This window comes from Epinephelus fuscoguttatus, linkage group LG4, assembly GCF_011397635.1.
Source record: "Epinephelus fuscoguttatus linkage group LG4, E.fuscoguttatus.final_Chr_v1".
Classification (NCBI taxonomy): Eukaryota; Metazoa; Chordata; class Actinopteri; order Perciformes; family Serranidae; genus Epinephelus; species Epinephelus fuscoguttatus.
Genome location: NC_064755.1, coordinates 41,571,093 through 41,596,032, shown reverse-complemented (window position 1 = coordinate 41,596,032; position 24,940 = coordinate 41,571,093). Strand labels below are relative to the sequence as shown.

Genomic DNA, 24,940 nt, shown 5'->3' with positions numbered 1-24,940 from the left:
AAAAATGTTTGTTTTTTTTCCCATGACAAAGATGATACGTCGGTGAGCTAAAAATAAACCTACACTGTTGTTTTCTTTGACAAGAAGAGATGGGACTAAAATGTTAGTGGTGGGTTATCGGACATTCAAAATAAGAGCAGAATGATAGATTATTATATAAAACATATCAAAAAATGTTTTAAACTAGGAAGCCCAAAACGATCATGCTTGCAATTATTTCCTGATGCAGTATGAGCTCAGAACGTTGACGGGCTGGCTAAGGGGCCGTACACATGCCATGTTATGTGAGCCCTCTAATCCATTGGTTTTAAAGGGAAATTTCGGTTTATTTCAACCCGTCTCCTATCGTCCTAAATTTGTTTTAAGTGACTAGTGACATAAAAATAATAGTTAGCATGTTAGCCGTTAGCCTAGATACAGCCAGGGCACATAGTAGCGTCAGACCTGTTAAAACGTAAGTGAACGGGCAACCTTCAAGTGCAAAGTTAGTCCACTAAACAAGCTTTTTCTCCACAAAGACCGCCTCATATCGTTAGGATAAATGTCAGAGAACATATAGAAAACGACATGTAAACGTGTTGTCTTACCTTACCGGTGTGCTGCCATGTTTGTTTACCATTTAGCTCTGCTTTCCAAAGCGCGGCCGAAATATTGCAAGAACAAGCAGCAACAGCTGGAAGGCAGAACCAAACAGTAGCCTGAAAGTTCATTCATTTATTTTATGAAAGATTTATAGAATAATGGCGGACTTTTTGCCAGACTTCAGGCACGGTATGAGATCGCTGCTTGTTCTCGCGATATTTCGGCCGCACTTTGGAAAGCAGAGCTAGATGGTAAACAAACATGGCAGCACACCGGTAAGTTTTCTATATGTTCTCTGACATTTATCCTAACGATATGAGGCGGTCTTTGTGGAGAAAAAGCTTGTTGAGTGGACTAACTTTGCACTTGAAGGTTGCCCATTCACTTACGTTTTAACAGGTCTGACGCTACTATGCGCCCCGGCTGTATCTAGGCTAACGGCTAACATGCTAACTGTTATTTTTATGTCACTAGTCACTTGAAACAAATTTAGGACGATAGGAGACAGGTTGAAATAAACCGAAATTTCCCTTTAATGTAGAAGCACGGCAGGTGCAATAAAGAGATAAAGGCTGAGATAAATTCTGATGTGTTCCAAAAGTTGAGTTCATTTCAGGGTTCAGTTGTTGGGCCCTGAATAATAGGCGCTTGAGAACACGTGGGCACCATGACAGTTGTCACGCAGGCATTTGAGCGTGCCCAACAGCTTGTCTACATTGAAAACAATGAAGCAATTGGGGATGCAAACAATGTGGCATGTGCACAGACCCTTACACAATGTTCTCCAGGTACAACAGTAAGCTCCAAATTCACAAACACAGCCTGAAAATGAATGAAATCTAAAACAACCGCATGTGAGGGTAATGCTAATGCTATGAAATGATTGGCCAGTCTGCATTCAAGGGGCGAGACTTAGGAAAGGGTTAATTAAAACTGCTCACTCCCATGAGTAGATGCACACTTCCCTCTGCGCGGTCATATGGTTGGCGGATGTAGTTCGTTGAAAGAAAATAGTTCCCTCATCAAACTGCTCACAACACAAGTCTGTGAATTAACTTGAGTAACCACGTTATGATTTCTGGAAAGAGACATTGATGTTGAGTTTTTAAATATGATTTGTTGGCACTTTGAGCTCCACAAGCTGAGTGACATCTAGTTCCATTATATTGGAGAGAAGTCAGACATCTCTACGACTGATATCTACAACACTCTGCAACTCACACCAAAACTATCTAGACTGATAAACAGCACTACAGGTAAGAGAACTATGTGTTTTTGATTTTGGGCTGAACTATTCCTGTAAGTGTCTTTGACCACATGATTGTCTGAGTAATGTGCATACCTCCACCCTGCTGTAGATCTGCCTCAGAGCAGAAACACAGCTGTATATCTGTCACACAACACTGTGGCTGTTTATTAACTTTTGTAACAAGCTGCAGCGTTTGAGTTGCAGATTTCAGAAAATGCAGAGAGACAAAAATCCTGACACATTTTCTATTTATGAACGTTATCCAGACACTATTTTCTACATTGATGTTTCTAGATCGAGTTATGGTCAGAGCTGCATATGATGCAGGTTTAAATAGCAGGTCAGTTTCATGGTAAAATTGTCCACAGCTGATTTTTTTCTTCGCAACAACAGATAAGTGACATCTCCATCTGTAGACGACAAAAGAAGATTTTGGGTGACAGGTAGTTTTGAATATGATTTCAGACTCTTTGGGCAATCGCCACACTTTGCACAAACTGTAAATTCTAAAAAATATTTTTCCATACATTATCCAGCCTTTCCAGACATGCACAGGAGAGTTGATCACATGGCCCAGGAGATGTTGGCTGTGTGCTCCTTGGCCTTCATGCGCAGCACGGCTATGCTGGATGAGCGCCTCTCAAACTCAGGCTTGGTCTCGAAGGCATGGTGACCGTTGGCGGCTGGCGTGAGGAGCGAGTCTGCGCTGAAGAAGTTGTTGAGGGAGACGTGACCGAACTGGTTCTGCTGGTTGGGGAAGCCCACGTAGCCGTGCTCGGTGGCACCGGCTGCTGAACGTGGGGAGTGGGAGTAGGATGTGACGCAGGGAGGGGAGCCTCGGGGCAGCATGCAGGAGGAGACCACAGAGCCGCCAGGAGCAGGGCTCGGCCACAGGTTGTTGGGAATCTGTTGGGTGAAAGAAAGTTTTAGAAACAGGGAGAAGGACTTTAAAGGGACGGTTCGGATTTTTTGAAGTGGGGTTGTATGGGATGCTTATCCACAGACAGTGTGTCATAGACAGTAGATGTCAGTCAGCACGCCCCCAGTTTGGAGAAGCAGGCAGGAGTCCAACACTGAAGCTAAACAATGTATTGCTGAGGAGGGAGGTCAGCAACAAAACATATTTTAGCCGCCTTAAAGACATCTAAAAACATACTATCAGTTTAAGTGTTCGCTATGTTGAGTGTATTTTCAGCACTTTCTCTTTCTATCAGACAGCCTGTTCTGACGAGGAAGCCGTTAATGCCTCAGCTCCCCATCTATACTCTCAACAAAACCACCAAAGCCCATTGACAAATACAGTAATTTAAGCTCTCTGAACACGGGAGCTGCTGGTCTACAGCTGCTCTGATCAGTTAGTTGGTTTGTGTTAATGTGTGACTTTGGTGAATCTGAATTAACCCTTTAAAACACCAAAGTCAAACAATAACACAAACATGGACGGAGGCAGTGGCAGACCAGCAGCTCCTGAGTTCAGTGATGTTAAATCACTGTTTTTCTCAATGGAGTCTGGCATTAAAGAGAGCGATATACTGGTGCTGACCTTCCACAGCAGGACATAGGTTAGTTTCCATGTCAGACTCCAAACTAGTAGTGTGCTGACTGACATCTACTGTATGTAACACACTGACAATGTTAAAGTACTTCATGCAACCCCACTTCAAAAAAATCTGAACTATCCCTTTAATTTCATGAGGCTGCATCAGAGCAACTACTCCAGAATTATTTTTAATAGACCGATAGTTTGTCACATACAACATTTTTAAACTACACAGATGCTTTTGAGGATTCATCGAAGGATTTAAACTTCACACATTTGTAGTAGAGGAGTCACGATACACTGTTACTGACGACAAACGTGATATTTAAAAATGAGATACTGATATCATGTCAATAATACACGTGATAATCAGGGCTGCAACATTAATGAAATATTACTGAAATCACAAAATGGCCAAGGTCAATATCCAGAATGCAGGAGCTGCACTTTTTTGATGAAGGTAAAATGTGTCACAACAATTATAAATAAAGAACTGTGGTGCTGCAGAGAGTCATAAGGGAACATGCTTGTTGAGCAAATATCACATCATCATAATTTTGTTTTATTGGTTAAAATGAAATGAAAAAAAAAAAGATGTTTTTTGGTTGTTGTTGTTTTTTTTTTTTTGCATATTGTGGAGCCCTGATAATATCACGTAAATAATCCAGCTCCTCTTTAATCATTTAACTGATCGACTGCTCACTCATTTTACCAGATCTGTGGAAATCTGAGGAAACACCTATAAAACCAATTTATATACACTACACATATTAAATATAGATTTAAAAAAAAGCCATTAGGATTGTACATGATGTGGGATGTCAGCAGCAAACCAACACACTGTTTTTAAAGTCACATGCATTTGAATTCAGGGATCTGGTTGAATTTAAAACAGAACAAATAATGTTCAAAACAAGAAATAATCTACTTCCAGGCAATATTCAAAACATGTTTTGTGACAAGGAGGGGAGATATAATTTATGAGGAAATCTAAAGAAACATTGTGTTTGAAATACACACACTTTTCAAAGTTGTACAGTGTGTGTGTGTGTGTGTGGTTCTGTTCTTGCTTTGCTTTGTTTCCTTTTCACTGTCCTTATAGTGTAATCACTATTTTTTTGTACAATTTCATTCAGTTATGATGACAGACTGTCTCCACCTCCCCTCACTCGTATTTTGAGTTAAATTCATTTGTCAAAAAAAGAGAAGAAACACACAATAAACAAAGTTAAAGATAAACACCACTTATAGAATCATTGTTATGTTTTACTTTTATTTTGTATAGATAAGCAGATAAAATCATCGTGGTGAACTCATTTGGCCCCGATCATCATAAAAATCTATTATCTTATCAGCCCTGATACGTTAATGACACCTGCATCGTTTCATCTGCTGATGAAGACCATGAGAGTGCAGCTAACACTTTTACAGAAGGCTCGTTAAATGCACCTTTTGATTATGTCACTGCACAGACGTAGTTTAGACGAACATCCTGCATTAAAAATATAAAGACATCAGTCACACAATCTGAACAGAAACTCTGCCATATCTACGGATCTTAAAAAAAAAAAAATGCTCTGGTGCAGCGGCGAGTTCGATCACTGATAAGTTGAACGTGCAAAGCAGCTGTTAAAATATTAACTTGTTCATGTTTTAATCAGTGGACAATAAATGCTAATTTCTTACAAACACATAGAAAACTGTGAAGAGGCCATTTAACCCATATTACAAAAAATATTTTCTAACTTAACTCGAGTGATGTCAGGGCTGCAGAAGGTTTCAGTTTTATTTGCCAAAGAATTGAGATATCTGTCTTTCAACACACACACACACACACACACACACACACACTGGAGCGACTTCCTACAGAGGAAACAGCCCCTGTGAACATAGGGGTGGATTTCAGTGGTAGGGAGGGATGCAGGGGACACGTCCCCCTCAATATTTAGGACGTGTATTTGTCCCCATCTAAAAAAAAACCCCATAAAAGCAGCAGAGAACTTTTATTCTGATGAAATTTAAAATATTTACACAATAAACTGATAAAAATGCACAAATTGTTGCGTAAAAATTCACCAGAATGCAGGAAATTACGTGTTTGAAGCTGAAACTTTTCCAGCAGACGACCCCACGCCCCCATTTTTAATGTTTCCCCACTAATGTTAAAACAAAGCTGCGTCCTCGCCTGTGAAACCTGTCGACAGCGATGTGTGTGTGGATTGTCCAGATTAATGCAAACACTGTTTGTGGACAGAGATTTTTTTAAAGGTTTAAGTCACCAAATACACTTTCATTCAGCTCAGTTGTGTTGGTGTGGAGGCAGAAATCTCAGAGACAGATATCACAACACACCAAAACTATCAGCACGGCTTGACAACACTGGAAGTGAATGACACATTATCTATTCAGGGGGGATGAAGTGAGCCTTTAATGTCTGAACCGACGTCTGAACACACACAGATCCAAACACTTCCAAAAACACACAACATCTCATGATTTTGAAGTTCACATGTTCCTAAAATTCATCCCAAAAGTGTCACGCAGCCTCTGTTGGCATTTCATTAGAGTCTGAGAGAACAAAGAGATGGACAGGATGTATAATCCCATCTGCTCAACATACAGTAAACATCACGTGACTGATTTTAAAGGCGGGAGCTGCGGCCTACAGAACGCACGACACCGACTGAACTGACAGCTCCATCACATTCAAATGACTTCATTCACTCTGAGGCGGTTCATTTGGTTTCATTCGCCAAGATTTCAATCAAACTCAGAAGACACGCCAGCGTAAGTAAGTAGCATGTGAACAGCATGCAAATTCATTTGCTCCTAATTGTATCTTGTCAAAATGAAGCTACTGAAATGTGTCTCTAAAGTTTTCCTCCACACAGCATAAATTCAAGGCTATATTTTAAGAAAATTTTAAATATATAATTTAAACAAATAAATACACCAAAATTAAATTTCAGCATCTTCAAAAATTTTTAAAATTGCAGAACTATAAATTGAACCAGGACAACACCTTCTGCCAAAGTACAGCTTACAGAATTTTTTTCAACAAACACCACAAACCAGCAGCAGTACACAGTAAAAATCATCTTCTCTGACAGTTAAATAAACTTCTTTTGGTCGTAGCGGGAGAATCAGCTCTGCCAACATGTTCCTGACAACATGTGCCATGGATCAGCAGGACCTCAGCCTTTGCCCAAAAACAACAAAACCCCTCACAGTCAACAAAACAAAACCAAACTCTTTAAAACCCACAAGAATGCAGCCCATGTCCACTGCGTTTAGGGAGACAGAAACACCCTCTGCCAGCACAGTTCCATGTAGGACGGTCCATTTAATGACAGTAATCTGGATCAGCTGGGAGAGACGGGTATGGCTGGTGTCCAGGCGGGTCTATCAGAAACATGTGCGGGGAAAATACGAGACAGTCCAACAGAGCTCGGACCTGGTCCTCAGCCAGGGCGAAGACGATTCTGTGACTCTGACTATTTTTTTTTTTTTTTTTTAAACAATGCTGCCTCTTTGGATTCAATACATAAGCTGCTTTCTGTACACTCCAAATGTCCACACACACACACACACACACACACACACACACAGCCCTCTGAGGAGCTGCAGACTTCCTTCTTAAAAACCTCAGAGGCCCAATCTCAGTTTGTGATAGAGGAAGGACAAACTGACAGTGTGCGTCTCCTCTCACCTCATCTTGTACCTGACCTTTGTCCAAGCGGCAAGACGAATGTGCAGCGAACGTGAAATCTGATATAAGGCCATTAATTCAGCCGTGACACCTCACAGAGGCTCTAATCAGTGTCCCGCCTCTTATCTGAAGATGGCCTCTATAATAAGTGATGAATAGAGCTGCAATGACATGAAGTGATTCATGCAGATAAAAGCGCTCATTCAACAGTTTCCTGTCGGTGTTGGGGAGGACATATATGACACTGAGAGTCTGAGGGTCCGCCAACAGAAAAATCTTGAGCATTAAACACTTCATTTCACTTCATTCTGGTGAACTTTTGTGCATCTATTTGTGCCTTTTCAGTATCAATTTATCATGTAAATATTAACTTTGTCAAGTCCTCTGCTGCTACTGCTACTTCACGTTTTTTGTTTTGTTTTTTTTTTTACAATTTGCATTGTCTTTCTTTTCCTTTACAATTTTGCATTTTCTATTTACAGTTGTTGTTATTTAGATATGCACCCTCTGTTAAACATTTCATATTTTTTATATTTTATATTTCCCAGCAGTCCTTATTTAATACAGTCTTTACTTTTATGCATCTTCTACAAAAAAAATCTGTATCTGCATTGGTATGTGTACATTTGTTTATGTTGTATTGCTCATATCATCCATAGCAAAGTATTGATTCCTCCTGCACTGCTCTTATGCTTTAATTTAATCACCTTACTATGAAATACCTGCACCTTCAACCACCTAAATCTGCACCACCATCACATCTGCTGTAGTAACAGCTCTCTGTAGTTGTCCTGGGACCTAACTGTCATTTCACTGCTCTGTGTTTTTATTCTTACGTTTCTATTTTTTTACTCTACTCTATGTGTTGTTGATGCGTGGTGTAATGACCTGCTGAGTGCCTTAAATTCCCTCAGGATTAATAATGTATGTATGTATATCTCTTTATATTATTTAAATATTGAGAGGACATGTCCTCTGCGCCCCCGTGAGACTGACACCCATGCATTCATTTATTTTGTCTTAAATTAAGAGGACTTAAAAAGAAGAAATGAAGCTGACAGGCCGCTGTGAGCATTACGCACCAGCGCGCTCTGATTTTAACAAATACACGAACGCTCCCATCAGAGGTTCATTGGACACCAACAATAAAAACATTAATAGTTATAAAAACAGAGGAAACAACTGGCCTGTGTGTAGCTGTCAGTCCTCGGCAACACTGATAAATCGTAGGTGGCTGCGAAGTGAGTTTTGGCTTGTTGGATCTGCCCGTAGCGCTCTCTCTTCCTCCACTTTGCTCTTCTGTTCTGAAACCAAACCTGGAAATAAAATAAAATGAGACGAAACAAAATCAATTAAAATAAATGTGACAAAATATCATTCGTTTAGAAAATAAGTCCAATAAATTCTGGTAAAATCATTTGTTTAAAAGGAGCTGCAGCAGCCTGATTAAAATGAATCCTGACTTGGTTTAGAGAAAAACACAAAGTGTGTATTTAATTATTTGCTTTAAATTTTGTGGTGTTTTTATTTTACGCAAAGCGGCGCAGCTCCACGTTCATGTTTTGTCGTCTTTCTTTATTTTATGGCCTCTTCTCTCTCCATCCCTTAAAGTTAACAAAATAAGAGCGCGGTGATAAACTGTACCTGCACTCTGGCCTCTGTTAATTCCGTCCTCATGGCCAGCTGTTCCCTCACATAAACATCTGGATAGTGAGTTTTCTGGAAGACCTTCTCCAGCTCCTCCAGCTGCGCGCTGGTGAAGGTCGTCCGGTGTCTCCTCTTCTTGCTGCTGGACACATTACTGTCGCACTTGTCTCCCATGTCGTCCAAATCCGTTTTCTCCGGCCCGGTTGTCACCGGAGACGCGCGCAGAGTGCAACAACTGTCCATCGACCTCCCGAGGTCCGAGTGCAAAGTGTCTTCGTCTGTTTTTGGCACGCCGTAACCGGCTGGAGAGAGCAGATGGTACATGAATAAATATACAGTTTGACACCTGACATGGCATTGCACTCTTACTGCAACTTAAAGTATGAAAATAAATCTGGACTATACAAATCAGGCTACTTTTTATGGTCTCTGGGTGATTAAAAATGTTTAAAATTATAGGCCAGCTTTGATCACACTAAATAATCTACGTGGAAAATTTACACACACCAGCGATCTTTCAAATTTTAACAAAAAGTGGCAAAAACATAAAATAATTCCAAAAGAAATCACATCTACTGACACTAACTGAGCTCCACAAATAAAACGAGAGGCAAGTTTACAAAAAAAGAAACACTCTGTAACTCCTCACACACGCAGACTAACTCCTGTAAACCTGCACAAACAGTCAAAGTTACAGAAACTGTAGTTCTTACGCACCGGTCTGGTCCCCGCACGGAGAGGAGCGGTGCTCGCCGCTCTGCAGCCCGAAGGCCTGCACGCACTTCGGGGAGGACTTGGTGAAGTACTGCGCGCTGTCCAGGCTCTCCATGACTTGGTCCATGTAATAATCGCTGGCCTTCATCGCTTGGCTTTTCAACGCAAACTTATCCTCCATATACTCCATCATCTTCACCCAGCTCCGCTCGCTTTAATCAGATGTCACCATTAAAAAAAAGGAAAGTAATCTCCGTCGCGCACCGATGAGCGGCGTCTCGTAATGCGATAATTCGCCAATGGAGTTAATTTGCTGTGTCTTGAAGGCACAACGTCTTTATAGCCCCAAAGAGAACGAGCTCCTTAAAGAGCTCCCCTCCTCTCAATATGAAACAACTCCTCCCCTGCGCAGGCTGAACCCAAACCAAACAGCAGTTTGATTCTGGAGCCACACAACCACTCTGAGAGGAAACAATCAGAAAGCACTTTAATATACAACATGTTGAGACGTTCATGATGAGGAGAACATTTATCTGCAGCAACTGGGACTTAACCTGAGTCTGTGGGTCCTGAGGGTCGCTGCTGATCAGTCGGTTTATTTTGGGGCAGTTTAACCTGCAGGGATCCAGAATATAAGAATATTTTTTTTATTATTTTATTTAACTTATTGTTTCAAGGCTTTCATGTTGGGGCAAACTGATTTGTTGCCTTACATTTCAAGGCCCTGCCACATTGACAGCACCACTTGTGCTGCTGATGGAGAATTTTAGCCACATTCGTTCGCACTTCGTTCTTATGTGCACTGATGGATTTCTATCTATCTATCTATCTATCTATCTATCTATCTATCTATCAACCTGTTCGTTACTATTTTTCAAGGCGCTGTCACTAATTTAACATCACATTTACAAATCTGCATAAAAATAAGCAAAAATATTTTCATGTTCAATAAGGGTTTTTTTTTTCAAGATTCAACAAAAGAACGTGTAACTCACAGAAAATATTAAATACTGTGGAAAAGGGCTCCAAATCCGTTTTTTTAAAATACTTAAGTCATCCTAAAATGCTCAATTTAATCGTTATTAACACGTGCAGCAAGTTTTAGATTTAAATCGAAGATTTTAATCAAAGACCTTTTACATTTGGCATTTTGACAGACGAGGACAAAACACACGGCTCACAGTTTTGCAGGTTGCATCAAAATGTTCAGATAATTTAAACCGAGATCTTTTTTTTGTTCATGTCCTGAACGACCTGGAATTAATTAAACTGAGTTGCTCCGAAGATTTTAGTGAAACTGTTCCGTTTTATTTGGATTTATTTAGTGTGAATTTAATGTCAATGATGTTCGATAGTGTGACGCATGTTTGCATAAACTGCGGGAAATACTGTCTGACATTCGCGTCGTGTGTGTGTGTGTGGGGTGCAATATGTCGGTGTGGGGCACCTGTGCAATAACTGTGTGTGGGACTTTAGTGTAATTCCTCTGAGTGGGGCATCAGTGCAACACCTCACTGTGAACTCAATTCAATTTTTACAGCTTTCATCCAAAACTTTTAGTTTAGTACAAACACACTAACATAAAAGTTTTGAGTTCACCAGACACAAAATCAATGTGTCACATGACCCCTGCCTGACAGGAAGTTTGTCAATTTAACATTGTTGTTGTTGTTTGAGCATTTAATTCTGTATCACACGAACGTTAGAACACTGAGCGCACAATCTACCACCATTTCTTACTAAATTCATTAAACTATAAAAATATATTGAGGTGAGCTGAGGCTTCTAGAATTAGACAAAATGATGAACTCTGAACCAGAGAGTGCTCTTTATGTCACCTCAGCACAGCCTTATATAGGTGAATACGACTGACCTCATGCTGCGAAATGTCTCTTACCACAACATTAACTGTGAACTGCAGGAACATTCATCACTGTGTCACCTCAGCGATTTACAGCATATTTAAACACAGTTTTCTTGAACACACTGTCTCATGGCATGCTGGGAAGCTCCGCCCATTTAGCCCCAACACGCCACAATGTGTTCAGTGTACAGTGATAAGTGTTGTTTATTGGCTGCAAACTAATGAGGCGAAATCAGATTTTTAAATTTTAGTCAAATGAACTCAAAACAGAAAAAATGTTGATTTAACATAAAAAATGATGTCGAGCTCACAGTGATAGGTTTTGTGTCGAGTGAACATAATGTTTCTTATTGATAATCTGGGGCGTCTGTGTGGTCTTTACATTAAATTAAGTGTCATGGATGGATCAGGGGGTTTATAGTGTTGGCTCTGCAGAGTATTTGTGCACCACTCTACATTTTACGTGTGTGTGTGTGTGTGTGTGTGTGTGTGTGTGTGTGTGTGTGTGTGTGCATGTTGCCTCTGGAATATAAGACAAATTTGTCCTGAGGAAGACAATAAAGGCTAATCTAACAGTCTTATCTTCTATTTGCAAAATTATCAATATGATTTCGTCATGAGAGCAAGGTACCAAGGATCCTTCTTTTTTGTATTGCAACAACAGCATGCTGTTAAATTCTACAAGACCACTGCTTTTTCCTCAGTGAACATTCAAAGTGTATTTCTCTGAACTTTGGCAGTTTCTCCTTTTTGTAAATATAGTAAGAATAACATCAAATTAGGATTTAATTTGACATTCAAAAGTCCCATAGAGGAAGTATTGACCTTTTCTTGCTTGAATTAAAGAGCAAACATCCTCATGCAGCAAAGTTCCACTGAACCCTGCAGCCGTCAGAGGAACACAGACACACAGCTCTCAACAGGGAGGAGAAGAGCTCTTCTTCTATTTCTCCTTACTGGAGGAATTGTGTTACCACTAACCTAAGCCCATCTCCCACCTCCACATCTCCACCCATGAGCCACACCACCTGCCATGCACACCATGTGTAGCTTTGGTTCGCTCTGGGGTCAGTGGCAGTTACCTGCAGCGTCACGGTGCCACAGGAGAAAAAATAAAAATAAATAGAGGTGCTCTTAAGTAGCGGGGTGGAGGAGGAGGAGGAGGAGGAGGAGGACAGGGGGCTTATTGGGCTTCTAAGATGACCTCGCACACACCGGCTCACGCTGAGGAGAAAATGTGAAAAGTTCACTGTGGTTTGTTTGGTGGGTCCTCGGCTGCTGCGTGGGCTTGTAAAGTTGGACGGCTCGGTCACCTTCAGGACCGTCGCTCACACTAATTCTTTAAGTGTCATGTGAGCCACCTGGAAAGATCTCCACTCTCACTTTTAATAAAAAAACATGTACTGCCAGTTTGTTACAACATCACACACGCGCTCATCACGGTCAAAATATGATTGAACTGAACTAATTATCTTTCATTTCAGTCTTAATGTGACTGATCACAGTCCAACACAACCAAACCAGAGCCCGACAGGCCAAAACGTGCCACTTCAGAAGGCAGGAACATGACATCATGATGCCCGGAGCCACCCTCGCCTCTAATTCAATCTGTTGAATGTCTTCAAACTCTGGCTCGCCACGAAACACAAAAACTTTATTTTCCCCAAAAGCAGAAATTTTGTGGAGCTTGTGAACGTCCTCTGAGTCTGAGTCTGCACAACATTTGGCTCATAATGTCAGAAAGTGAAAGCAGCGCATTCGTGCTTTAAAAGTTTGTTTCCATTTTGTTTGTTTGTCTTTTGTTTTCTTCCAGGAGTCGACATTCCCGAGCGCTGACACAGCTCTCAGTCACTTGACTTCAAGTCATCTGGGTTCAAGTCGACATGTTATACAAGTCACCTGAAACCAGAACGAACCGGGCAGCGGGTCACTCAGACTGAACCCAGACGCTGTGAGACGAGACTAAAGATCATTTTAATAACAATATAAGAAGAAGATTTTCAGCAACAATTTAACATTTTAAATGATCATTTAATGTTTTCTTAACATTTTGCATTTTAAAATACACCACAGATTCAGGTTGAACCTAAACACAGACAGAAAACAGCTGGAAGTCTCTGAGACCACTTTGTTTCAGCTTTGATATTTTTCATTTTAAAAGATAAAATTAGTCAAAATAACATTTATACAGAGATGCACAAACACATAAAGTCGCTAAAGCAGTCCAGGGTCATAAATAGTTGATGCATAAACAATTCTTTCTTTATTTTTTCACTCCAAAAAGAAAATGCTGTTTATCATTTAAACACCAGCGACACAAACCTGGAAGTCTTTTAGCTGCAGATACAAAAGGCCGATAATCTCAACTCTCACTGCCATGGAAAATGTAATGTAATTATATGAACAGACTTAATCAAAAAATACATTTTAAAGTATAAATTATCATAAAAATGTAGATTTAATAAATATTTGTACATTTCATAATGTAACTTTAAGTTCTGCATATTTTATACCATGTGTATATATATATATATATATGAGATACTGTTTGTAGACATGTAAGCATGTACTTCCATAAATGTCCTCTGTAAATCTTAAAAATACCAGATACCAGTTCTCTAACACATGACACATTTGAACGATTCTGCTTTTACTATAATTAATTTACAAACCTCCAGAGATTATTTTCTCAGCGCTGGCTCGCTGTGACATCAGACCTGTCCTTACATTTTTATGAAAGCAGAGTCTCTGAGCTGTTTTCATCTCGCTGATATTAAACGCCAGCAGTTGTCGTTGGGGGAATAAATTAACTTTGACTTTTACCAGGATCCAGTGCAGAAAAGTTTCTGCTTGTGTGACTTTATTCCCAATTTCTTTATAAGTTGGTTTCACATTTCCAGGAGAGCTTGCACATTCCTCACAGTTTATATCCATTTCCTGTTTCTTTACTTTGGCGACAGGAGCCGGCTAATTGTGTCATGAGGCAGAAATAAATAAGGAGAGGCCGTTTTTCTTCATCAGTAAGTGTTTGTAGGGTTTGGAGTTAAAGATACTTTACATTCTTAAATGTTTTATAGTGCTGATACTTAGTTAAGTCCTACAGCTCTGAAAACTTACCCGACTTTATTGTTCCGATTAAAGGACTTCCCTTTGATCCAAATCCCTGTATTAGTGTTTTTATGATTTAAGATTCACTGAGATGATAAATATAACCGCACATTTAAATCAGCTTCACTCCTACAACCACATCTCAGTTAGTGTGTCGAGCTGCTCGCACACACATGTAGTTTAGGTCTGCTGTATGTCCTGCACTGCGTTATAGAACCAGAGTACAGTGGCCGCGGGGGATCAAAACACAACATTTCAAAAATGTAGCGTTTTGGTAAATGTTGTTTTATTTTGTGAACTGTTGTAGTTTTCTGAAATGTGTTTTTGTGAAACGTAGTTTTTTTTCAAATGTTTTGTTGTGACCATACTTTTGTTAAAATGTCATGTGAAATTTTGTTTTTTTGTGAAATGTTAAATTTTTTGTAAAATGTGTCCTTTTCCTGCAGTATTATTGTATTTTGTGAAACGCCGTCATGTTTAATGAAATGTAGCGTTTTGCAAAATGCAGGGGTTTTTTTGTCATTTTTTGAAAGGTCATATTTTGTGAAATGTAATTTTTTTTTCTGCAGTGTTAATGTATTTTGTGAAACGCTGTTGTGTTTCATTAAATGTAGTGTTTTGTGAAGTGTTGTTTTTTTATGTTGTAATTTGAAAGGTCATGTTTTGTAAAATGTTGAAGTATTTTGTGAAACGTCATGTTTTCTGCAGTGTTATTGTGTTTTGTGACATTTTGTAGTGTTTAGTGAAATGCTGACCCTCAGGGCCACCGTACCAGATGCACTGTCCTCATCACAATATGCGTCAGTATCGTATCACCAGTCTTCTTTTTACATCTCATCAGGTCATCATCGTGCAGGTCAGACTGTTGTCCAGGCAGCAACTTGCTTTCAATAATTAGGTATAAAAATCAATCACTGTAGAAATTAGCTTGAGCCGTCAGTCTGTGTTCATTCTGTCAGTAACATCCTTTTGTGTAACGTAAAATGCATTCAATGTTAATATAAAATTTACAAGAAATAACAGAGAGCCGATGTTCACTGTGATTAACTACACAACTTAAACAAGTTTCTCGAGTCCGCTGATTTATTTTTAAACAGAAATGAATGGAAACCAGAGGCTGAAATTGTTTACAAAAATCTAAAACTGTACAGCGTGCATTCAAAAATGGTCAGCAAAAATGATAGTATGCAAAATCTGTAGCTAAAACCTGCAGGCACACAGTTATGGTTCCTTAATGCACTTAAAGAGAGCACTTGGAGAGATTTAGATACCAAACCTCTCTCAGCCAGACTCCATCTGACAGCATTTGCTGACTTGAGGTCAGGCTGGCAGGGCAGACTGAGCTGAGAGGGACATTCTTCATCTTATCTAAATGTGCGGTGAAGCACTCATTTCACCAGGCAATGAATTTTGGATGTCTTAAGTTACATATAATTTACCCATAACCCAAAAATAAACAAATCTAATGAAGACTGCTGGACGATGCTTTAACAATATCATTTCAGAAGCAGTAGTTGTCGAGCAGAGCTCTGAGAGCCTGAGCTAATCTGAACTTGTGTCAAACAAAACAACACCAGCGACAGCACTTCTCATTGTGCTTTTCTGTCACCTGTCTGTTCATGTTGTATGTGCAATAAAAAATCTGAACTCTCCAGTCCCGCAGCTGTGGAACGACAGTTTGATGACAGAGACCCCCCCCCCCGACGTCCCCCAGAGAGCCCAGAGAATCAGTCTCCCCCTGAAGGAGGACGACGCTCTTGGGTTTCACAACAGCGCCCGAATGGGCAGGACCACCACATCTCTGGCATACGCTGCTCTCCAAGACAAAAATCCCCCATCAGCTCGCGTACAGTCAAAACACACCCTCCAGACATGTGCAAGTGAAAGATAGGAGGAAAATAAATAGGCAGACGTGCATTTCCTGCCAGGGAGCCACTCTGCAGCTCTGACTATTTGTTTTGACATTCATTAAGTTATCATTTCCAGGCGGCGGAGCAGCGAAGAACCTCCAAACCTGAGGTTCACCGCCTCCGGTAGGGCAGTGTTTGCGGACGGACGCCTTAGCTCTCCAAATTCAAATACACAGACAAGGCCATTATAATCCACGACTGAAAATAAAGAAAACATCGTTCTAATTCTAACACCAATGTTTGTGCTCAGCTCATAAAAGCAGTAATTTCAAGCCCACTGTTGGCGAGCCGGAGCTAAATTTAGCCACATAATGGGGAAATTGCACTAAAATCTCTGGGCTTATTAAACTTTACTCTTAAGAGAGCACAGGAGAAGTGGAAAAAGCAAGTCTCTTCCCATGGATACAAACTATAATTACCTTTTTTTTGTCAGCACAGAAACAACAGTTCAGCATCCAGAGAAACATGAGTCCGTAGGTATTAAAGGTCCTGGTTCTGATTTCCTGCCATCATTTGCATACGAAGCGTGTCATTTTGTTCCATGTGTTTTGGTGCTGGTTGGCTGCGATCACGTTCAGGCGGTGATACTCGAGCTGAATCAACAGAATGGAAGTGCCTGAAGATATTTGGGCTGGTCCAGGTCCTATTGGTCTTAATTAATTTTCAGGACAGGGAGCTCGAGTTTTCAGCTGAGAAGAACAGCTGCAGGCCGATTCGGGGCAGGCGATAAAATAGCATTAAAAATAAAAATACAGAGTCGTCTTCATGGACGGAAAAAAAATAAGCTTGTGAGACTGAAATCTATTGGTTTAAATCCTGAGTCATTACATCTGAATACATGTTAATACCACAACACAGGCTGTTAGCACTATACTGCAGCCAAGGAAAGAATAAATATGATTTCCTGAACTAGATGAACATATATTTTGAAAATGCCACATTCTTTGTCAGGATGAGAAGAGGGAAATATAAACGTATCTCCCCTTAAGTTGCTCTGCTGTTGGGTTAGGACAGCAAAGCAAAAATAGATGACGTGGTCGTGGAAGCGTTTGTGTTTTACTTGTACACTCTGTCCCTCTTCTTGCCCCCTCCCCAGCCGCCGCTCAGCTCAACAGGGTTGTCTCGGAAGGAGATGCGCTCCTTTTTGGACGGAGCAGACGTCACTCGCTGAGGAGATGGAACTTCTTTCCCTTCAGACACAAAAGGAAAATGTGTCAATATCTCATACAACGTAAATCGAGCAGTGTGACAAAGCAGTGTGGCAATTTAAATGACACATTTGATGTTAAGCACTCATTGTTGTGGAGTTCTCGCTCTGTACTTTGTGCTCACACGTCAATCCTGATTTTACTGAGTGATTTTTGCTGTAGTCACAACCACTCTGAGAACACTGTCAAGGAGTCACAGCTAAGGAGTGATTTAGGAAAGTTCTCAGAGCAACTCTGAGCAAGGAAGAGACAGAAACTTTGACCTTAGTGAGGAGGTGTGGTTGACCCTGTTGCTAGGTACGATGCTTTCTTTTAAAATATGTGATTGGTTGCCCTAATGTGAGCCTGTAAGGTGTGGACACACAGTGGAGATGAAATGAACTACGTCACAATATGAGCCTGTGAAAGCGCTGTCACTGTCAGTGTGATCACTCTGCTGATGGAAAATTGAGACAGACCAGCAGAAGTCATCACTGCTGCTTAAATATCTAAGTGTTGTGATCATTTTCATTGCTGGTTTTACAGTGTTATTGCATTGGGTTGGAGGTAAGAGAGCATCTCTGATGAGATGACCACAAACACTGGGCCTTATTTACTAATATGTGCCTAGAAATGTTTTTAGTCTTAAGTGCACTCGCAAAATTAACGTCAGATTCATGACACCAGCTGCTTTTGTTCTTACCGCCGTGCAGATGTTGGCAGGCACAGACTGCTGAGCGAGGTTAGATACATAAACCACCTTAACACCTGCTTGTAGGTCGATCAAAATCTTTTACATACCTTGTTAAGCTGATTGTGGGTGTTACCTCTTCTTGTTATCCAATCAAACTTCGCCACCATCTCTATCAGCCAATCAGGATGTTATTGTCAAATTCTAAATCTGCTCTCTGCTGCTGTCAGCTGTCACTGTAGGCAGAACTGTCCCGCCCTCCTCCACCGCGTTCACCTCCATCTTAATGGGCTCTAATCGCCAAAGACTTTTCACATTTTCAAACTTATGAAGTATTGTGATACTGTCGTATCATGGAGCCTCTGGTGATTCCCAGCCCTACCATTAAGCAAAGCATTAGGAGTTGTACGCTGAACAACATAGTGTGATGTTGGGTAACTACATCTGGAAGCTTCTTTATTGATTTCAAGCGAACACAGATTGTTGTTGAAACCAAACAATAAGGAATCTGCAACTTTTGACCTTGACTGAATTAAATTTGGACGTTGGTCTCAGGAGACTCACGACAACACAATGTTAAATCTGACTGTAAAGTTTTAAGTCTGAGCAGGTGAGTTTTGTGTTTGTGTCTCCGGTTCCCAGGAGCGCCATGCTCTGTATCAGAGGCCCATCCATTTCACCTGGGGATCAGTACAAAGCCTTTCAAACACACAGTACAAAGGCAGCGCCTCTATCCGGCATGATGCATTCCACGTGTAGGGCCCAGGACCGCGGTCTCCACGGCCGCCCCACACAGGGAGCTGAGCAGCGGGGAGGCCTCTGGAGGAGGTGGGGGGCCTGGGACGCATTGCAGACACTGACCCAGCTCCAAATATCTGCACAGCTGGCACACTGTATAGAATATCCCTCCACTCACCAGTCATACCTAATCGCACCTCCCGAGTTTTTATTTCACTCATGTCAGCAGTGTTCCTCCTCCTCGTGGTGTGTGTAATGTAGTTTAAAGAGAAACCACCACAGCCTTTTCTGCTTATTTCTCAGCTCAGCTTTGGTGGCTGCATTTACTTTATTAAAGACTTTTGTCCAATTATCTGTTCTAAATCAAACACAGAGAGCACAAACCTGACGCACATGTTGCCAATTTCAACGCAGGTTGTGTCGTTATGCTGTTAAACGTACGGAGATAACAAAAAGGCCACACATTTGACCCGACCGCTGTGACCAAATAAAGTGTTTTCGATCATTTTGCTCCTATTAGAGTCGAACAGCGGACAAAATTGAGGTAGCAGATATGCAACTTAAGTGGTTTCCTCTGCAAAATATTTTGTGGGCCTGGAAACGCATTTTATGGCGCCGTCCCAGCGAGTGGTGAGTATCGCGTTGCAATAGGTTACAGAGTATTTATGTAGTCTTTACTGCGATGGCAAACTAAGTGAACCTTTTCACTTTAAACCTTCACTTTGATGTGTGTGTGCCACTTCAGCAGCAAAGGACAGACAGCATTCTGAGAAATAAAGTTTTGTTTTCAGAGTTACTGACTCAGGAGGGCAGACGATGAGAAGATTTGTCACAGAAGCTGCGTCCCTGTTTTCCTGATTTCACCTGAGTAACTTATTTCCTCTGATATGATGGTTTGTTGATGATAAAGCACAGAGACCATTAGACGCCCTTTCCAAGTTTATGAAATATCTAATTGGCTTTTTAAGAAATGCTCCTGCCTTACACACACATTCATATTTCAATTTGCCCCAAACAATTTTGGATAAGTGGTGTTTTCATCAGAGCAGACAAAGAGGCTTTCTTTCTCCCAACTGAGAACAACAGTCTGCCTGCCGAGCCAGACGACACTCGCTCCTGCTGCTGCACCTCGTGGACATCATTTTGAAAACATCACCGGAATCCAATTTGGCTTCGTTAACGGGGACAGGGATCTCCTTCACTCGGATTCCTGGGCTTGTTTAATGTGGTCATCTGCCGTCAGCCTGTCAGTAGCATCTTTGTCACTCAGACTCCTGAGCCCCACGTCTCCTGACAGAAGGGCCAGTCATTCTTCACTGAAAGGACTTTTTTTTTTTTTTTTTTTCCTTTTGCTGCCCGTTTCCTGTCAGAGGAGAAATTCACGGCACTCTGTCCCCGGCCCGACCTTACGGCTCCCCTCCCTCCCCTCCCGGCCGGTGGACTCAGTCTGGGCTGAATAAGCAGCAGCCTTTATCCCTGGCTCGGCGCTCAGGTCTGTGTGACCTGAGACTCGTGGGTGCAAGTGTGCAAACATGGAAACATCTGTACATACATGTGCTTAAAGTACAGGTATACACACACACACATGTGTGCACACAAATACATAAAATCACAATCTATGATTCCTCAGGTTAAAGTTTGACTTTGGCCCAAATCTCTGCTCAGCGCCATAAATATACATTAACATATAACAACACTGTCATATATCCAGTACATGTGTTCAGCTGTCTATACTTCAAATCATACATACAGTGTGTGTGTGTGTGTGTGTGTGTGTGTGTGTGTGTGTGTCTGTGTGTGTGTGTGTGGATGCATGTAGAGCTGCAACCATTAACCCTTTGAAATCCGCAATAGAAATGGTCCAACAGTATCTACACCGGTATTTTTGCTTATTGTCATTTCCTGGAGTATCTTCACATGCTTCATATCCCTAAAATCTGCACAACCTGAGCTAAAAGGTTATGGAAGTCAACAAATCATAATAATTGATTAAAGTATTGGAATAGTGTTATTTAAACAAATAAATAAATACAAATTTGACATGTTTTGTCATCTGATTTCACAAATTATAAACACAAAACATTTTGATCCAAAAGATTTCTAAATGTAGAAACATGATCAAAATATTTTTTTAACACTCCATAAGTTGTTTGAACTATGTACAGTATTTAATTTTCAAGATATGCTCAATTTTATGAGTGGAGTGAAAGGTGTTGTGACATATTCATCATTCGTTCCTCTGTGCCACCGTGCATTTTTGCATGGTGTTGTGCCACATATAGGGCAGTGTGATGACATCATCAGGAACACACAACGTGATGACACAAAAGACAGAAGTCTCAGCTTTCTGCTGCAAAAAGAATAAATATTCTAGCTATTATGTTTTTTATTTTAGATTGAGATGTACATAGAATTAAGCAAACACCGATCCCCTGTGGCCATTGTGGGAAAATACTGGCGTAATTAAGGCAAAATACCACGTTTGCACAGCATATAAGGTGAGGTAAGGTCATGATGTGATGAAGGGGAAGATGGAGGTCTTAGCTTTCTGCTACAACAAGAATGGATGCTCTCATTATTATGGTATTTATTTTAGATCAATTTAAACAGGATCATGCAAACAATGACCTCCTGCAGCCGTCCACAGGAGGGGGTAATCGATTGACTGATGTTATCAACTATCAACTAACTGAATGAACTGCCAACTAATTCAATAATCAATTAATTGGTTTGAGTCATTTTTTAGTCATTTAAGGAGAAAAAGTCAATTTTTTTGTTTACAGCTTCTAAATGTGAATATTTTTGGTTGCTTTACTTCTCTATGACAGTGTAGTGAATATCTTCGTAACAAAGACCTTTGAGGACGTCTTCTCAGACTTTGGGAAACACTTATCAACATTCCTCATTATTTTCTGACATTTAATCAACCAAACAACTGCTTAATTAATCGAGAAAACCATCGACACATTAATCGACAGTGAAAATAATTGTTGCAGCCCTAGATGTATGTTTGTATGTAAAAAAAATATATACTTAATTTTCAGTGTTCTGAGTGGACACTGATCAGAAATGACAGATTAGTAAAGCAATAAATGCCTCTGTTATCATTTATCTGGACAGCAGTTATTGTGAAAGGTACTTTAAACAGTCAGTGACAGAAAGAGTTTAAGAGTGTCACTGAATTTGATTTTATGAATGTTTTTTCACATTCTGTTCAGAGTTCAGTGTGGTAAAAATCTGCAGTAACAGGATGATTTTGTGAGAAAAATGTCTGTGAAGTTCACAGGACTCACTTGCACAACCCACAGAGTTTCTGCGAGGATAACTATTCTCTCTGCGAAGCTGAGCAGCTAAACTGTTGTTGGCCCACAATCCTCTGGCGTGATGTCGGCGTTCTGTGTATCCTTGGTCGGCCTGCACGCACCACACACAGAAACACACAAACACACACATAAATGAGGCCCAACATGACACGTCTCACGCAAGCAGTCCAGCATTTTGAAAACATTCAACAAGCAGCGGCTCTGCAGTCTGAACGTATCTAAGAAACAGGAGGAAGGGGGCGGCTCCTCTCGCCAGTGATCGTAACTCAAACTGCTCTATAATGGCACAGGGAGACCTGCAGTTTCTGACTTCAAAGACCTCACCAGCATCAGTATCGTTCATGAGTCCAGGCAAACTGCTCCAAAGTGACACTGGGATTTCTGCGAGTACAATGAAGAAATTGCAGCCAGTTGATCCAATTGAAAGTGTCACTGTGGAGCTGAGCCTCAGACCAGCCTCCCCCCCTGCCTCCTTTAAATGGAAGCTGATGAGACAGGCTCCAGGAGAGGGAACCTACAGCGTGGGACATGACTCTGACTGCTGAATGTAAATACTGCTTCACATACATGCAGCTGCCCCCTTTCTCAGAAAAGATTTAAATCAAGATCCACTGTTATTCTGTGAAGTGAGTGAGCTGCGGGGGGGAGTGTACTCACCACGAGCTGCACTCTGCCTCCGTTCAGAATGTCTGAGCTGATCTCCGGTAAGAAATGCACACTGAGGATAACAAAGAAAAAAAACCCATCTGGGCTGTAAGCTCTCTGCATATTTGAAATCAATACAGCAGTTTCCCCTCTTCAGTTCTTTACAATTATCTTCAACATATCATAAAATAAACACAGATGCAAAGTATGATAATCTTAATGTCTATTTGTTAGGTGGGGGGAAGCACAGGCCTGAATGCTCTCTGCCTCTGTTACACACACTCTGTTGGTATATGTTTCATATACAGTGAAGTGAAGTGTCAATTGTTTTAAGATAAGTTGCCCCTTGGCATTAAAACAAATCAGAACTTTTTTTAACCCTGTTTTCCCATCTTTCTGTGTCTAAGTGACTGATGGGATTAACTAGAGAGCACTGAAGCCGGCAGACACGATACTGCAATGTAACCACTCAGGGCATTTGTGCACCGTCACTTTACGTCCACTAACAGTGTTTGTTTTGTCACTGACAGGCTCAGATCATTGTTTTAAGAGTCTGACAGCATTATGAAAGTCATTTAGTCAGCATTAAAACACGCTTCATTCAAAGTCGACAAAAACAAAATAAAACTCACAAAAACCATCTTTGTTCATCTTTCAGCTGTTCCAACAATCACCAACTCTAGTTTTGTTGAAATAAACTCTAAATTTACCCAGTCAGATGTGAACACATGCTGCCTCTATACATGCTAAAATTGTCATTTATTTAAATGGAGCCTGGTGGGTGAAAGCGATCATGATTTCGGAGCTTTACCTGGATAAAAAAAAAAAGGATCTTATTTTTAACACAAAGGTCTGTCTCTGTAGGATCCTTTCCATAATGATGTCAGACACTTAGAATAATAGTCTGAGCCTGTCAGTCAGTCTGTTCACGTGACATCAAAGAAAATGGATTTATTGTGTCAGTCCGACTAAAACCAGGCTATTAAAACCCATGTAAACATGTTAGTCCGACTGAAATCATACTAAAGTGAATTTCTCGCACAGATAATGTGACTGGGAGTCGAATTCCTCCTGCATGTATACAGTCAATCAGACCCAAACTGGCCGAGGCGCTCTGAGCATGCTCCACAGTTTCCGCCCCGGGCTTTGACCCAGAAGTCCAGTAGCATTAAATGTGTAAGAGAAGAAGAAGCCGGAAACAACATGGAGAAATCTACATCCAGAGCTGTGACTTTTTGGACGGACCAAATGTACAGAGCTGTAAAGTTGTCCACCATGGTACCAGTTAGCAGCTAGCTAACCGTAGCTAACTTGTTTGTCCATTGTTTGGTCTGTGACGTAATAGGTCAACAGGAAAAAGGTCCAATACTAACAAGCTGAAAGGGGGCATATCTCCACCTATTGTAGAGGAGTCGCACATACTTGGGTCAATACATGGATTCCCATCCCGTGCTTGTATACTGGGACAAGGACAGTAGTCCAGTTACCGTAAAACTCGCATATAAGTCGCATTGGCATATAACTCGCAGTCTATTTTTTAAGGTCTCAAACAGGTAAAACAAGGTTTTATATTACTATTTGTTAATAAAAATGTTACACAAGTTATTCCTACACTGTTTCCCTTTATTTTTAATTTGAAACACATTCAAAACACAATAACCTCTTAAGCAGCTTTGGTTACTTTTCAGATTGCAATTTTCCAAACAACCTCCTCAGGAAATAAAATTACGGTATAACAACATCTGAGCCATAAAAATGAGTTTAAATTAACGTTAAACTTCTTTTGTGTGGGTCAAATTACCTATGTCGGTATTTATCTTGGTCTATAGGTCGCACCGGTCTCTTACCCGCACCCAACTTTTTAGATGAAAAAAAAGGGGAAAAAAGTGCGACTTATACACCAAGTTTTACGGTAAATGTCCTTGTCCAGCTGGAACTGTAGCTGCACTTCACTGTGACTGGAAACATGCTGAGTGGCAAAACAGACACTTTTAGTTGATGTATACATGGAGCGTGCATATTGCCCAGAGTGG

At 40.7% G+C, this 24,940-nt stretch overlaps 2 protein-coding genes across 2 annotated transcripts in view; both read right to left on the bottom strand.

Annotated features, from left to right (window-relative positions):
• Window positions 1-1,048: 1,048 nt before the first annotated feature.
• Window positions 1,049-9,783, bottom strand: alx1 (ALX homeobox 1). Its single transcript, XM_049575246.1, has 4 exons — window positions 9,445-9,783; window positions 8,725-9,029; window positions 8,268-8,396; window positions 1,049-2,737 (listed from the first exon to the last, which is right to left on the bottom strand). The coding sequence occupies exons 1-4, from the start codon at window positions 9,632-9,634 to the stop codon at window positions 2,396-2,398; spliced, it is 966 nt and encodes a 321-aa protein (XP_049431203.1). The 5' UTR covers window positions 9,635-9,783; the 3' UTR covers window positions 1,049-2,395.
• A 5,052-nt stretch (window positions 9,784-14,835) lies between these two features.
• The window catches only part of lrriq1 (leucine-rich repeats and IQ motif containing 1), a 52,809-nt gene continuing 42,704 nt past the window's right edge, over window positions 14,836-24,940 (bottom strand). The window contains exons 24-26 of the mRNA XM_049575241.1: window positions 22,920-22,980; window positions 22,233-22,353; window positions 14,836-17,513 (exon numbers count right to left, since the gene is read on the bottom strand). Of these exons, the coding sequence (XP_049431198.1) occupies window positions 17,380-17,513; window positions 22,233-22,353; window positions 22,920-22,980 (316 nt within the window). The 3' untranslated portion in view covers window positions 14,836-17,379. The remainder of the gene's footprint in view (window positions 17,514-22,232; window positions 22,354-22,919; window positions 22,981-24,940) is intronic.

Coding starts and splice junctions, on each gene's coding strand:
- alx1 (XM_049575246.1), bottom strand. CDS start 9,634: ATGATGGAGTATATGGAGGATAAGTTTGCGTTGAAAAGCCAAGCGATG. Junction 9,030..9,444: donor TCCGTGCGGGGACCAGACCG/GTGCGTAAGAAC, acceptor TGCTCTCTCCAG/CCGGTTACGGCGTGCCAAAA. Junction 2,738..8,267: donor GGACTGACAGCTACACACAG/GCCAGTTGTTTC, acceptor TTCACCCAACAG/ATTCCCAACAACCTGTGGCC.